Consider the following 14,280-nt stretch of genomic DNA (forward strand, 5'->3'; position numbering starts at 1 on the left):
GGGAATAATGCTAAAATAAACCAGCTTGACTGATTATCAATCTTTTTTCATAAATCAGCATTTGTGAAACAGTGCTTCCGTGCAACTTGTTCTCCAAACACGTTCACTGCTTTTGTTTCTGGAGCGACAGCCTTAAAAGGGGATGTGCGGAGAGTGTGAGTGTTTGCACTTGGACTGTGAGTGTTTATGGGACAGCAGAAGATCGTGACAATGTGTTTAGACTACTAGGACCATACTGTCCTCTATTGTAAGCTTCCATGTCTCTCCGAGGAGAATATTATGAAGGAAATAAAATTCCTGATATGTATATACAGCATTTTTATTGTCTATTACTTGGTACCCGAGAAGTATAATCATTCAAGTCTTTGACTTAATGTCTTTCTAGTCTTCTAGGCCTTAACTAGGCTTGAAGTTAGAGGTATAGGTAGTTACTAAAGCTGTTGTTGCAATGGATGAGACACAAATACATGCAGTGAGTTCAAAACTGATACTTATAATATTTGAGTCCATCATTTTCTGTCTATGAATAAAAGTGGCCCAAAAGAAGAAGTTTAATGTATTTTCAGTCCTCACCTACATATCCCGCCATGCCTTCGTATCTCTGCTTTACAGGGTCATGGAAGCTGTTTTTTTTGGGAATGACAAACTCTTGGCCAGACTGCATCACTACAGTCCCGTTCCAATCGAAAGCGCCCACAGCTCCCAGCATCACACCTGCCTGTCAGAAAGATATGCATTATGTTACATATATTACAATAACAAGCACATTTGAGCTTCTACCTACTATATGTGAAGTGCTTTACTGTATGTGTGTGCACTGATCAATGTTTATGTTTGAATAAAAGCATAAACTTAATCTGTTTATCATATACAGTAAATCTACCACGTGTCTTCAGGAGACTACAGATTACTTATGATATTATGATGAACTCTGAAATGTCAAAGTTTTGGAAGAATGACTCTTTATGTAGGGACAGAATTCATTTTTACTTCAACATTCCCCCGAAACTTGCTCCATTTACTTCCATACGTGCCACACACGTGCTCCATTTGTGTGATTTGAACTCCAGTTTATTTGTTCCATCCACATTTCATGACAAAGGCCCAATGTGTTTGCAGACTACCCAGCAATGCATTCAAAAATCTGCTAGTGAAGTCACTGCTGTCTCTGTCAAACTGAGAAAGGATGTGACACGCTGACAGAGATAGAGAACATCCTTCTGTGATTCATAACCAAACACTGAAGAGTTTGCACGTTAGTTACATTAGTTATGCGTGACACACCAGCAGCAGGATGTCAGATGAGGTAAATCAGACAACAGGACGGGGTCAGAATCTGATCTGAATTACAGTTCTCAAGATAGCAGAATGACAGGACACTTACTTTAGACGTATGAGCACTGAATCCCGACTGAGACATTTCCATCTCAAATGAGGAGGTGTGTTTCTCTGATGTGCCTGTTAGACAAAGGCCATTTTTACATTTTAATGGCATTAAACATTTTAAATGTGATTCACTTAGTTGCAGTAAAAGTATGCCTAACTAGACAGTTATAGTTAAAAATTTAGTATTTTTTGGAAGAAACTGGGAGAGTCATGTTTGTGCAAAACTTGGCATCATGTGGATGTGGTTGAGTTTGTTTCTTCATAAGAAGAGATTTGGAGAAATGTATCATTACATCACTTCCTCATCAATGGCTGCTCTGCAGTGAATGGGTGCCGTCAGAATGAGAATCCAAACAACTGATAAAAACATCACAATAATCCACACCACTCCAGTCCATCAGTTTATGACTTGTGAAGAGAAAAGCTGCTTGTTTGAAAGAAACAAATGCATCAAGAGGTGTTCACTTTGGGTGCATTTTAGTCAAAATTTTTAACTTCATTTTTAACATCAGATGCTTTTAGTCAAAATACCCATTCATAAATCATAATAACACTTCCTCCAGTGAGTTCATCTCCTGTTGTCCTCCTCTCACATCAAAATCCACCAACATATTTGTTTACAACTGATTTGACTGTTTTCATTTGTCACTTTAACTTGTGCTTGATCGGTACATATTTCTCCCCTGATTCAGACGTGACGACTTTTACACTGGAGAACTTGCATTTTAGCCAGAAGAAATGGTTGAAAAGTTACAAATGTCTAAATTATAGATTTGTTTCATAAGACATTCACAAGACATTAACTGATGGACTGGATTGGTGTGGATTATTGTGATGTTTTTATCAGCCGTTTGGACTCTCATTCTGACGGCACCCATTCACTGCAGAGGATCCACTGGTGAACAAGTGATGCAATGCTACATTTCTCCAAATCTGTTCTGATGAAGAAACAAACTCGGCTACATCTTGGACAGCCTGAGTGTGGTAAACTATCAGCGAATTTTCATTTTGGGGTGAACTATTCCTTTAATGCCAGTCTAGGGGATTATTTGCCTGAATTATCATATGCAATGTGTAAATTGTATGTCCAACCTTAAGTTTAATACTTAGTATTAGGAATCAAAAGATATTATATTAGGTACGTTACCCTCTAAGGCAAAGATCTTGCTCCCTAAGGCATCCACGATGGTCACTAGTGCTATTTCATCCGACACATTGAAGAAATGATCACTTTTGAGATTGCTAGCAATGGATTCAATTTCGTCAGTAAACTTCTTTATTTCTTCACTGGTTTTATTTTTTCGATTATAGTCACCAAGGACCTGCAAAAGACAAAATGACATGTGCTAAAAATGAACAGCAATCTATACTGTCTACTGAAACCATTGAATCCATTGACCACAGTATTTATTTATCATACACGGATGAATACACTTACAGCAACAGCGAACCGCTCAATCCCATCTTTTTCACACTGATCAATGACATTTTTTAAATTGTGGTGGTCATGTGACTCTCCATCTGTGACGATCACCATGACTTTTTTGACCCCTGGTCTTGCTCCTCGTTCCACTGTAAAGGCCTCTTTCCTTTAGAAAATAAACAACATAGGTCAGGATTCTGTGCAAAGTGTACAACTTCCTTTGTTTGAATTGACACACTGAAAAAAAATATTATTAGGGTATTTTTTGAAAATGCATTTAACGAATATAATCAAATACAACTCTATTCATTACAAATTAAAATATTAATAATATTACAAATATTACAAATTAAATCAGCATAGCAACTTGAATAAAAAAAGGACATTAATTTCAGAATTTCTTATTCCCCCTTTTGCTTGATGATCATGTTATCCAGAATCACATCATTGCTGTTTTAAATTTAAAGCTTATTTTCCTATTTAAAATGACTCTTTGAATCTTGTTGTGTGATACCTTGCTGTATCGATGGCGAGAGCTGTCATGGTTTTTAGGCCGGTTTTTTGAATTGTATTAGCAGCTCCAATGAGAAGGTCTTCTCTGTTATTGAACTTTTTAAGGTTAAACTCGTGGCTGACATTGTCTCCATAAGACACGATGCCCACCTGGAGAATCAAAAACCCAAACAAGAAAGTCACACATAAAGCTCAGGCGATGCTAAAAAACACAGAGAGTTCGGGTGGCCCTCAGACACACCGTTGTCTCTCTCTGCTAAACGTCTCTGTCTGTGCTGACTCAAAAGTGAAGTCACTCTCTCAAAAAAGCCCTGCAAACATTTATTTAACCATGGAACATGTGATCTTCCCCCAGCTCAAAGTACTGGAGCTTATTTTCCAGCGGTGTGCTCAAGAAAGCCTTTATTTCCCAAGAATCAAAGCACCCAGTAGCTTCTCCATGGAAAGTCTTCATGTAATACTCCTTGTTATGATGTTAGTGGAAGCTGGCGACCAACTGCGCACAACTTTGACAAAACAAAACGCTATGGTTTTTAACAAGTGCACACTTCTTATTATTGTGTATTGTGTATGTGGTAGTCTTTAAGACACATTTCTATCACTGGTTGATAGATAATAAAGTTTTTTGAACTAAATTTAAATAAAAAAATTTCATTATGATTTTATTGTAGTATCATTCAGACACAATTAGTTTTAAAAAAATGTATTACTTGTTTTTATTTTCATTTCAGTTAAAGTTTTATTTTATTTATTTATTTTTTAATTTTTATAAGTTATTAGGTTGTTTTATATGTCTATATAGCTTTAATTTATTCAATCTAGTTTTATTTTAGTGCATTAAATAAAACTAAGCAAAAAGAAGATATTGCTTTGGCAACTAGCTAAAACAAAATAACAAATAATAACATAAAAATACCAATAAAAATACCAATAAATAATAATACAATTTCTTTTTTACATTGACATGGAAATTAAAATGATAATTTGGAAATATAAAAACAATATAAGATTCAAAATATTAATAACAGTACATAAAAAATACTAAAATTACACTTGTATACATTTATTTTGACCTGTGTGGAAAAATAAACTATTTCAGTAATTGTTTTTCAAAAATCAGTGGGGTCAAATGCTCAGAATATCTTTTTTGGGTTTTGAAACAGGAAAGTCAGTCGTAGATATTTGAAACCACTACAGGAGAAGTGAACCTTCATTTCTGAGCCAACCATTCCTTTAAAAAAGCGTGTTGTGTTAAAACGTCCAGTGATGCAGTAAGTGGATATTTTATTTGAACCTAATGTCATTTCTAAAGTGTTTCAAGACATGGTTGCTCTCCAGAGATCTCCAGACAAATCTCACCCGGGCTGGTCCGATGTCAATTTTCTGGAGAAATTTGACCAGAAATTCGGTGATGGGTTCCCAGGGGTAGATGCTGTTGGAACCGTCCAACACTATGACAATGTCCATTTCCTGCTTGCACTCTGAAACAAGCAAAAAACGTAATGAGCACCTTCATTACAATTATATAGCGAAAAAGAGCAATAAATACTGTACCACATTGTTTTCATTTAAATTCCTGAAATAAAGCTGAATGCCAACAGCCACTAGTAGGTTTACATGACATAGCTGTCTGAAACTCAACAAAAATGTTGAGCCGTGAAACTGGAAGTGACAGTTGTTGCTATGAAACATCATAGAGTATGTAAGTGTGTGTTTATAATGAGTCGCTTGTTCTGTGTTGCGTTGGGAGATGTCAGCTCTCCTAAACACTGTCCTAACATGGACATGCAGCACAGGGGGGACCGGCTGTGGGTTACACGGCTGGAATGTGCTAATGTACAGTACACTCACAAGGCCATGTGTGGCGTACCTCGTACAGTCGGAGCGATGGAGTTGAGGACTTTGAAGGAGGAGCTGACGTTTGAGCAGATCCCAGTGATGTACTGCTGTTTTCCACACATGTAGCCGTACTGAGGACCACAGGCCTGTCCAGAGGGAATGAGAGAGAGAGGGATTGGAGCACTGAGTAGCTGACATGACATGAAACTTCAGGGTCACCACAGAATTATTATTATTTTTGTCTTATATTTTCATGATTTGGCTGGACAGCAAAGATTCATATGCATGTACACTGCTGAAATAAAAATAAATAAAACTTTAACTGTAATTAAAATAGAAACAAAAATACACATGTACACTGCAAGATTTTTTAAGATATCTCTCTCACGCTCATCAAGGTTGCATGTATTCGATCTATAATATATTAAAAACCGTAATATTGTGAAATATGATTGCAATTTAAAATAAAGCTTTTCTATTTTAATATCCTTTGAAATGTAATTTATTCCTGTGAATTTTCTGCATCATTACTCCAGTCTTCAGTGTCACATGATCCTTCAGAAATCATTCTAATGTGCTGATTTATTATCAATGTTGAATAAAAAACAACAACAACAACATTTATTCAAAATCATGCTGAAAATTTCAGCTTTGCATCACAAGAATAAATTACATTTGAAAAAAATATTCAAATATAAATCAGTTATTTTAAATTGTCATCAATTTTCATAAAAGTTTTTACAGTGCTTTTCATCAGATAAATGCTGCCTTGGTGAGACACTTCTTTCAAAAATATTTGAAAATTATACTGAACCCAAACTTTTGAATGATAGGATATACACATATAGCCAGTCTTGTGGAATGACTATTACATTTTTAATGTAACTGTTGAGAGTTGAGACCCCCCACAATGAATTATTTGATTTGTAATGTTTATGTGGAACTATTTCTGTTTCAGTCCTCTGCAGCATATGGGAGCTGGAACTGCACTGGGAACAGCTGGAAACAATGTGTCGAAAAGCTTAATAGTACATGGGAATGTTTAGGGGTGACATGCTGAACTCTGTTTCGTTTTCATTACCTTCTATTAAAATGGTTACATGGAATATTTGTATATTAAAACATCATCTGTCTCACTGTAGGACCAGTCAAATACACTAGGGAAATAAAAAGTGCTGAAAATCTCCAGTTGTCACTTACTTTAAGTTCTGTGTTTCACACCTTGTCAAACAAAATCCTAAAGCATTTTTTTTTGTAATAACTTGGACTCAGTCCTCATGGGTTCAACTAAGATCCTACTGGATAAACCGAAATTCTTACTTTTCCATTGCATTTTTTTCTTTGCTCAGAATGTCAGTTTATCCATTCGGATAGCACTTGATTTATAGGGGATTCCTGTTTGATCCCATTAAGTCCAGGTCCATTTTTTGAGTACTGGAAAGCATAGTGCCAGCATGTAATGGCATGTTCTATAATTATGAACATTAACTAGAAAAAACAAATGTTTCCACAAAGCTTTTTTAATGTAATGATTTCAAAAGTCAATAGTGATCAGACACTATTAATTAACACTGAAGTAACAGAAGACCTCAGTGCAAACACATCCACAGATGTTCCCTACCAGAAAGCCACTGCCGTCTGGGTTAACCACCAGCGTCGTCCCCATAGTCATGTTTTCCTTCACTTCATTTATGTTGGGAATTGTTGTGCTTTCTGTAAGAAAAATAGACAAATATGCACTCACAGTAAAAATCCCAAGAATATCTAAACAAGAACTCCCCTGCATTTTCCCATATAAGCAGATTTAACATTTTTGTTCATACACACACCCTTGAGATCGTCTTTCTGCTTGCCTTTTTAAAAACAAAAGACATTGCTAGAATCCTTTATGAGGGGTTTTAAATAGAGAAAAAAACAAATACACAATGCGAAACAATGTAAGCCATGGGCATGAGAACTAGTAAGAAAAATAGTATTGTTAACCAGTACAATCTACATTGTACATTGAGACATATTTAAACAGTGAAAGCACTGAGAGTACAGACGAATCTGTTCTGAGATCAGAACTCCCGTTAGAAGTGTCTGATTTTGAGGCAGATCCCTGAAGTAAGGAAAGACGACATGTAACATTGAGTTATCTGGTGAAGGATTATATAATTATCTGTGGATTAGACATTAAAATGTTTTTTGGATCACTTCCTGTCTAGGCCTCCTCAGAGAGTCAGACATTCAGGCCGAGGTTAATATAAAAACAGATTTAGCGCTACAGGCTAACAACAAGTCTAACAAACAAAACATTATATCATTTATAAAAAAAGGCTAAAAAAGTGCATTCAGAATGTAAATACAGTAGGATCTATTCTGATTTGTATTTTTAATTAGCATTCATGTTTCACTTTTTTATAAATATTTTACAAGCCGCATCCAACATAATATATTTTTTTCCACACTAAATATGTTTTACTCAAAAATACAAAACCCCAAATTTCTTTTGCAATGCATTATAGAGTACACCACAACTGAAAAGTTTGGGATTGGTAAAATTTCCACTTTTAAAAAAAAAAGGTCTCTTCTGCTCAACAAGGCTGCATTTTTGTTAAAAAAAAATATAGTATAAAAAAAGCAATATTGTAAAATATTCTTACAATTTACAATGTGTTTTCTATTTTAATACGTTAAAATGTAATTTATTCCTGTGATCAAAGATGCTTTTTCAACAACAATACTCCATTCTTCAGCGTCACATGATCCTTCAGAAATTTTGGAAAGAACTTCTTCATTCTCAAATCTGGAGGAGTTTGCATGCCAAGTCAAGTGCCATATTAGTTCATGTTTATCAGCCGAAATCATGACCCTTGAGTCATGCTGCAGTGTTTCGGACCATCAAAGTACCAACTGAGGAGGAAGTCAATTTCTCGCCAACTGAGGTAATGTCTGTTACCCTTCCTATAACAAGTTTTCTGTTAAAACCACACCCACAGTGTACGTAAATGCAGACTGATGATACACAGCAATGAATAAAAATAGTTTGCGGAAAAAATGACGGCACAAACCGAATACACAAATGTTTTCAGGAAGGCCACCTCTCACCTGGCAAAAGGAATTTTTCACATCCAGTCTTTTTGTTTTTTCCAACGGGGCACCTGTAGACATCTCCAGTCCGTTTAGCTGGCTGTCCAGTCAGAGGAGAACCAATCAGAACCCTGCAGAAAAAAGAGTGGGGTCATTCATCCCTGACCACAAAAAACCCCTGGGCTTTGTGAGAAAGTGGAAACACGCTGAGCCAAAGTGCAGTTGATTGAGTCGCCAGTTTTCCAGAGGGAAAGAGAAGCATAACATAAATATGCACATGCTTATTTTTAATATTACAGCAAAATGGAACACATGTCAGAACGACGAGGAGAAAATAGTTTCTTTTTTTTCTTTAACAATAACTGTTAGAGAGTTTGAATATGATGTTGAAGGATATGTGATGTTTTACCCTTGAAGCCCAATGATTTATGCGCTTTACAGTTAGATAACATGAAAGGTCGTGTATGTTTCATTATGTTTTCTTCTACATCTGAGTACACTTAGCCGAATAAAGAACATTCGCCGTGTTCCTCAGGTTTCTGACAACAGTGCTAAAAGTAGACATCCTTGTGTAAGCATGTAAACAACTCAAGTCATTAACATTCCTGTGCACAAATGAGCCTTGAGACAGTAGTGGATACAAGCGGGAGTCCATGCAATCTTGCCTGGTTACAACTTCTTTGAACACCAGTCAACTCCAAAATCTTTAAATTATACTGTATATTTTAGCCTTGACTGACTGATAATTCACAAAAGAAAATACAAACATGTCATTTCAAATTGCAAATTTGTTTGCGTCTGTGGAACACAAAATTAGAAATATTGCATAATGTCCTGGCTGTTCTTTTCCATATAATGATAGTGAATGGGGACAGAGTTTGTTAAGTATAAATAATACTGAAATGTCACCAAAAAGCAGCATGAAGTTTATCCACAGAAGTCTTCTGAAGTCATATGAGAGCTTCAAAAAGACACTGATGTCTTAAACCACTTCTATAACCACTTCTAATTTTATGATGCTTTGTCATTTTTTATTCTCAGCACCTTTCTGCCTCCATTCACATTCAATGGATGGAAAAGAGCAGCAAAAATATTCTGCAAAATAGTTTGAGGTCACATGCGAAGTCAATTGAAGTCTCGTCCTCAATTTTTTTTTACTAATGAAAGCCTTTTAAATAAAAATACTTAAAATCCAAAGTCAGCTTCAACAGAATATCAATGTAATTGATATGTAATTGTAAAAGGTTTTCCATTAAAAATGTTTGCTGATTCTCTGTTATCATGAACCTCAAAAAACCCTAATGTACTCTCATTAAAACCCCCATCCCGATCTCGTCTGTCAAATCATCTAACTGGCAAGGTTTACAAGTCAGCCAAGGCCACCTGTGAGAGGTTTTGGGGGTTTCACAGCAGCTGAAAGTACTGTAGAGGGTTAACCATTACAAGTGGTGCTAAAACGTGCTGCTGGACCCATTTATAAGAGACTACAGATGTATGAATTCACTGAGGTTTCGCTGAGGGGAACTGTTTCATACAGTAGGGAATTCGTTCCCATTTATTTATATTCGTAATGGAGTTAGCAGGCCTTAGTACATTAGCTTGATGACTTTATTGGGAAAAAACGAGCCATTACAAAAGCAGACTACATCAGTGATGCTCATGGGTTTACAATGACAATTCTAGCATTATTATGGGATGGTTCTGAGTATATTGTTTATTATGTAGTAAATTAGAGCATAAAAAATGTTTGCCATAGCGTCGGTAGTGCTAACACTTGTTTTGGTTGTACAAAATGGTAAATAGAGGCAAAAAAGCAATGGACAATCAGAATTCAGTATGCAAATATTGCGGAGATTTTTAAACTTTCAAATCTAAATTTTCTAATAATATACAGTAAATATTCAAATAAATAGCATACCTGTGGCCAGTTTTACTAACAGCTTGCATCAGCTCAAACCGTATTTTAGCGTTAAAATTGTTCTGTCAGGTTTTATTAACGCCGCGCAGTGAAGAATTAGGGCTAAAAAAAGGCGCTGACAGTTATTTTTGCACCTGACCTTATTGAATATGCATTTGTAGGAGTTTCCCTTTCAGACGCAAAATTTATGGGAGGAGAGTATTAAAATGAAACACACAACATTTTTTACTAAGGTTTGCGCTCGTCAAATTATTGATATTTGCACCAATATTTAATTCCCAAAAAAGAATGATTTATACTATTTTGCACTTACAATGGCTGCATTTGTTGTTGCTAGGAAGAGGCACCAAGAACAAGAGAACAGAGAACAGAGAGCATGTGGTAGAAGGGAGAGGATTTTTTCCCATAGGTATTCATTTATTTTGAATGCCAGAAGAGCACATTATCCGAAAATGTTATTTGCCTAGCCATTATTTTTTATTGGCTTTAGAAAATAAAAGACACTTGGAACCCTCAACTAGGAGTCACGCAATACCAGGTCTAGGGTTGCCATAAGGTGGAACATTTTCAGTAAATTTCAGAAACATTCCAGCAATTTTGGAAACTTACCAGTATTTTTGGAAAGTTACTAAAGAGGTCTATCAAACCTTCTTGCAACCCATAATTTTTTGACCTCTGGTTATTTTCAACATACTGTGGCTTCTTTATTCTTTATATGCGACTAGGCTAATTAGCGCTGCGCTTGGTAGATTGCATTGTTTGATATGTAAATGAGATGTTGCGTCTGTTTTCTTTAAATCGCGCATTGGCAGTGTATCACCTGCAGAAATTTCCACGCCCATCTGCGTTGTTTTGGAATTGTGCTCTGATGCTCATTTGCCCTGTTTAGTGAAACTGGCCCCTAAGCATTTATAGATATGACATGAAAACATACCACTTTCCCTCACTGTTCTCAAATTGTTGGACGGTGTATCCGAACATGTCCTCCACTGGTCCACTGAATGACATCTGGTTCTTCTCGTCTACATTGAAACATGACAACCATGGCAGCAGAGCTATCAAGAAACATACAATAAAAAAGACAACATAAGCATCACATACAATATGCATCTCACTTTATCTTAGAAATAAGACTAAGGGTCAGTTTGTCCAATTAAAAAAAAAACGATTCCAATGAGCAGATAATATAAATGATATTTTCTTCAGCTGACATGTTAATGCAATTACTAAGCTGTTTATTAATTGTTAAATATTTATAATGAATATTAATATAAATAAGTAAATAAACACACTGACTTTCCGTTTCCCTTTTTTTTGTTTTGGGAGAGAGATAGAAATAGTCCCAGTTGTTCATGCCCAGTTGTGTGGGAATGAAACATGCAAATCCTACGGGGAGCAATACACACATAGAAGGCAGAGGAATTTCACAGAGCAATGCGGAGAAGCTGTCCTGACCTATTGGACAATATCCTCTTCATGAAGACCACCAGAGTCTGACTCTTAGTAGTGTATAAAAGGAGAACGAAATATAGTGTGTAAATGCTTCATTGTGCAGAGGCCACAGAGAGACTTTTCACATGTTGTGTGCAACGGAATTCCAGTCATGATTTTTTCAATTCCAGGATTTGGATAGGAATTGTGAAGATTAACAAATCACTGTGGTGTTGAGTAGATGGCTGGATCTGGGTGAGAATACGAAAAGACAGAAATCCAGTTGTGCTGCCTTATGTCTGTTGTCATGTTCTGAGATAATGAAGGTAGAACATGTAGTCATAGCTCAATGAGGAAACAGGGAGGCTGCGTATGTTTGTGTCCGCTATGACAGGAAAGACACAATCGATGTATTTTGGAAAAACAAGCAGAAGAAAAAGAAGATGAAGAAGTGCAGAAGAAGAAGAAACATGTTCATTAGAGACGTGCTGACCAGTGGGCTTTTCCCGAAGGAACTGCTGTTTTGTTGTGCAAGTTTGATAAGCAGAATCAATTTCCTCTTCAATCTAGACGGAAGCAATGTGTTTTGTAACAAGAAAGAACAAGAGTTGAACATAAAGATATTCAGGCTATGAAGGTGAAGAAGAAGACCAAAACAGATGAACACAACGAAGCTGTAGACTTCATTGAATAAGAATCTAAAGACGAAGCTAATAAAAGTGAAGCTCAACAAAATGGTGATGCAGAAGAAGCTGAAAAGGAGCTTAAATAAGGCCCAGAAGCTCAAGAAGGCCAGAAAGAATCTGAGGAACTTGAAGATCTATAACAATGAAGAAGATAAATAAGGATGGAATGAGGAAGAAGAAAATGATGAAAACCTCAGAGGAGAAGCTGAAGAAAAGCACAATGAAGAACATCCAGAAAAATGAGAAGACAAAGAATGATAACAGGAAGAAGGTGAAAGAAGAGAAGAAGGTGATGAATCTGAAGAAAAAGCTGCAAAACAATTCAAAGGAGGAGCTGAAGAAAAACAGTGGAGGTGGAGGAGGTGAAGAATAGTTGAGAAACTGAAAGTCAGCGAAACAACAAATGTCCAACGATCATGTTTGGGAAAAGCAAGAAAAGCAACAGAAATAAGACAAAGAGGCAGAAGAAGATGACATACTGTAGACAAAGAAGACAGATGAAGAAGACATGCGCCAACCCGTTCCCATCCTGAGGGGCAGCTGTTCTGTTTTGGGTCGGATTTGTAAGTTAGATAAACAGAATGAATTTCCTCTGCAATCTACTGACGCTGTAAACAAAGATGTAGAGGGCCAAAGGCAACCGGACAGCTGGCTTCCTCCTCGACCAAATCTATCTCCTCACAGACACACACCATCCTCTAAAACCAGGAGAACTGGCTCCTCTATTAATGAAGACGGTGTTTGTAATTTATAATGAGAGGAAAAGGCAAGACTTCCTGATGAGGTTTAACACAGGACGCTCTCTAAGCTAGTGCTCTGCAAACACAGTGACACACACATAACCTTGAGAATACATAAAAAGACAGGCCTTTAAAACACTTGCATTGGGGTTCAATGTTTTTTGCAGGATTGGTGAATGGCAATGTCTCATCCATTCCCTCAATCGATGTGATTGATTTCAAGCTTCTACAGTATGTCAGAGAAAATACAAAGGCAATTAGGTGATTCAAGATGGCCACCAGCCAAAGAGTCCCTTTGCATTGATCACAGATGGGGAAGATGCCCAGACACGTGGATCACAGCACTCCAAGAACACAATTTATACTCAAGATTCAGAATGTTCAGGGGTTTCTTACTCTTAAAGAACAGCAGAATCCCTCCATAGATGGAATATAAACTAAATATTAACTGAACATAATAACTCTGAAGCACCAAACTGGAAATAATTCTATAAACGTTGACTATATAAATGTAAATTGTGGATACGGAATTGAATTAGAATATATTTTTATAAATCTGAATATATAAATGTAAGTCAGAATATATAGTTGTAAGTCTGAATACCAAAATATATCTTTGTAAATCAGAATATAAAGATAAAAATCTTTATATATAAATGTAAATCATGAATATATAGAAGTAAATCTGAATATTCATTCTGGCATATTTAATTTACATTTTTGCTTATGTATAAAATAAACTCTCTCAGCTAATTCTGTAAATACAGTGTTTAATATTATTGAAATACTATTAATTTTAATATAATTTACTCTGAAGTTTTAGTAATTCTGTTGTGTTTTTGTTATTTTTAGTTCCAGGTTTTTCTGTCTATATAGTTTTTATGAACTTTTATTTCAGTTTTTGCTTTAGCTATTTTAGTACGTCAAGTAAAAAAAAAAAAAAGAATTACAAAAGCAACTGAAATATTAAAATTTTTATTTGTATATTATATTATTTATATTTTAACAATGGTTAATGGTTTTAAATGTTATTTTAGTCAACTTTTATACAGGGCGGTTTTTGAGAATGATTTAAACTGGTAACTATTTACAATACAATGAAAAAAATGAACTATTTTATGATTTGATCCATACAAAAATGAATAATTTTTTGAAAAAGTAGTAAACAAGAAGGTCCACCACTAAACAAAAAAACACAGGGGAGCCTAAGCAGGCCATATAAAACTACAAGAGAGATTTTACAAATTCATACAAAATTAATTCACCACCAAT

At 35.7% G+C, this 14,280-nt stretch overlaps 1 protein-coding gene across 1 annotated transcript in view; it reads right to left on the minus strand.

Moving 5' to 3' along the window:
* LOC132127844 (integrin alpha-1-like) overlaps nucleotides 1-14,280 on the minus strand; it is a 41,504-nt gene that overhangs the window by 14,270 nt on the left and 12,954 nt on the right. The window contains exons 2-11 of the mRNA XM_059540011.1: nucleotides 11,086-11,206; nucleotides 8,252-8,364; nucleotides 6,783-6,874; nucleotides 5,193-5,307; nucleotides 4,682-4,803; nucleotides 3,324-3,472; nucleotides 2,825-2,975; nucleotides 2,534-2,708; nucleotides 1,385-1,458; nucleotides 574-718 (exon numbers count right to left, since the gene is read on the minus strand). Coding sequence (XP_059395994.1) covers nucleotides 574-718; nucleotides 1,385-1,458; nucleotides 2,534-2,708; nucleotides 2,825-2,975; nucleotides 3,324-3,472; nucleotides 4,682-4,803; nucleotides 5,193-5,307; nucleotides 6,783-6,874; nucleotides 8,252-8,364; nucleotides 11,086-11,206 — 1,257 coding nt within the window. The remainder of the gene's footprint in view (nucleotides 1-573; nucleotides 719-1,384; nucleotides 1,459-2,533; nucleotides 2,709-2,824; nucleotides 2,976-3,323; nucleotides 3,473-4,681; nucleotides 4,804-5,192; nucleotides 5,308-6,782; nucleotides 6,875-8,251; nucleotides 8,365-11,085; nucleotides 11,207-14,280) is intronic.

Source organism: Carassius carassius, chromosome 45 (assembly GCF_963082965.1).
Source record: "Carassius carassius chromosome 45, fCarCar2.1, whole genome shotgun sequence".
In the NCBI taxonomy this organism is placed as follows: Eukaryota; Metazoa; Chordata; class Actinopteri; order Cypriniformes; family Cyprinidae; genus Carassius; species Carassius carassius.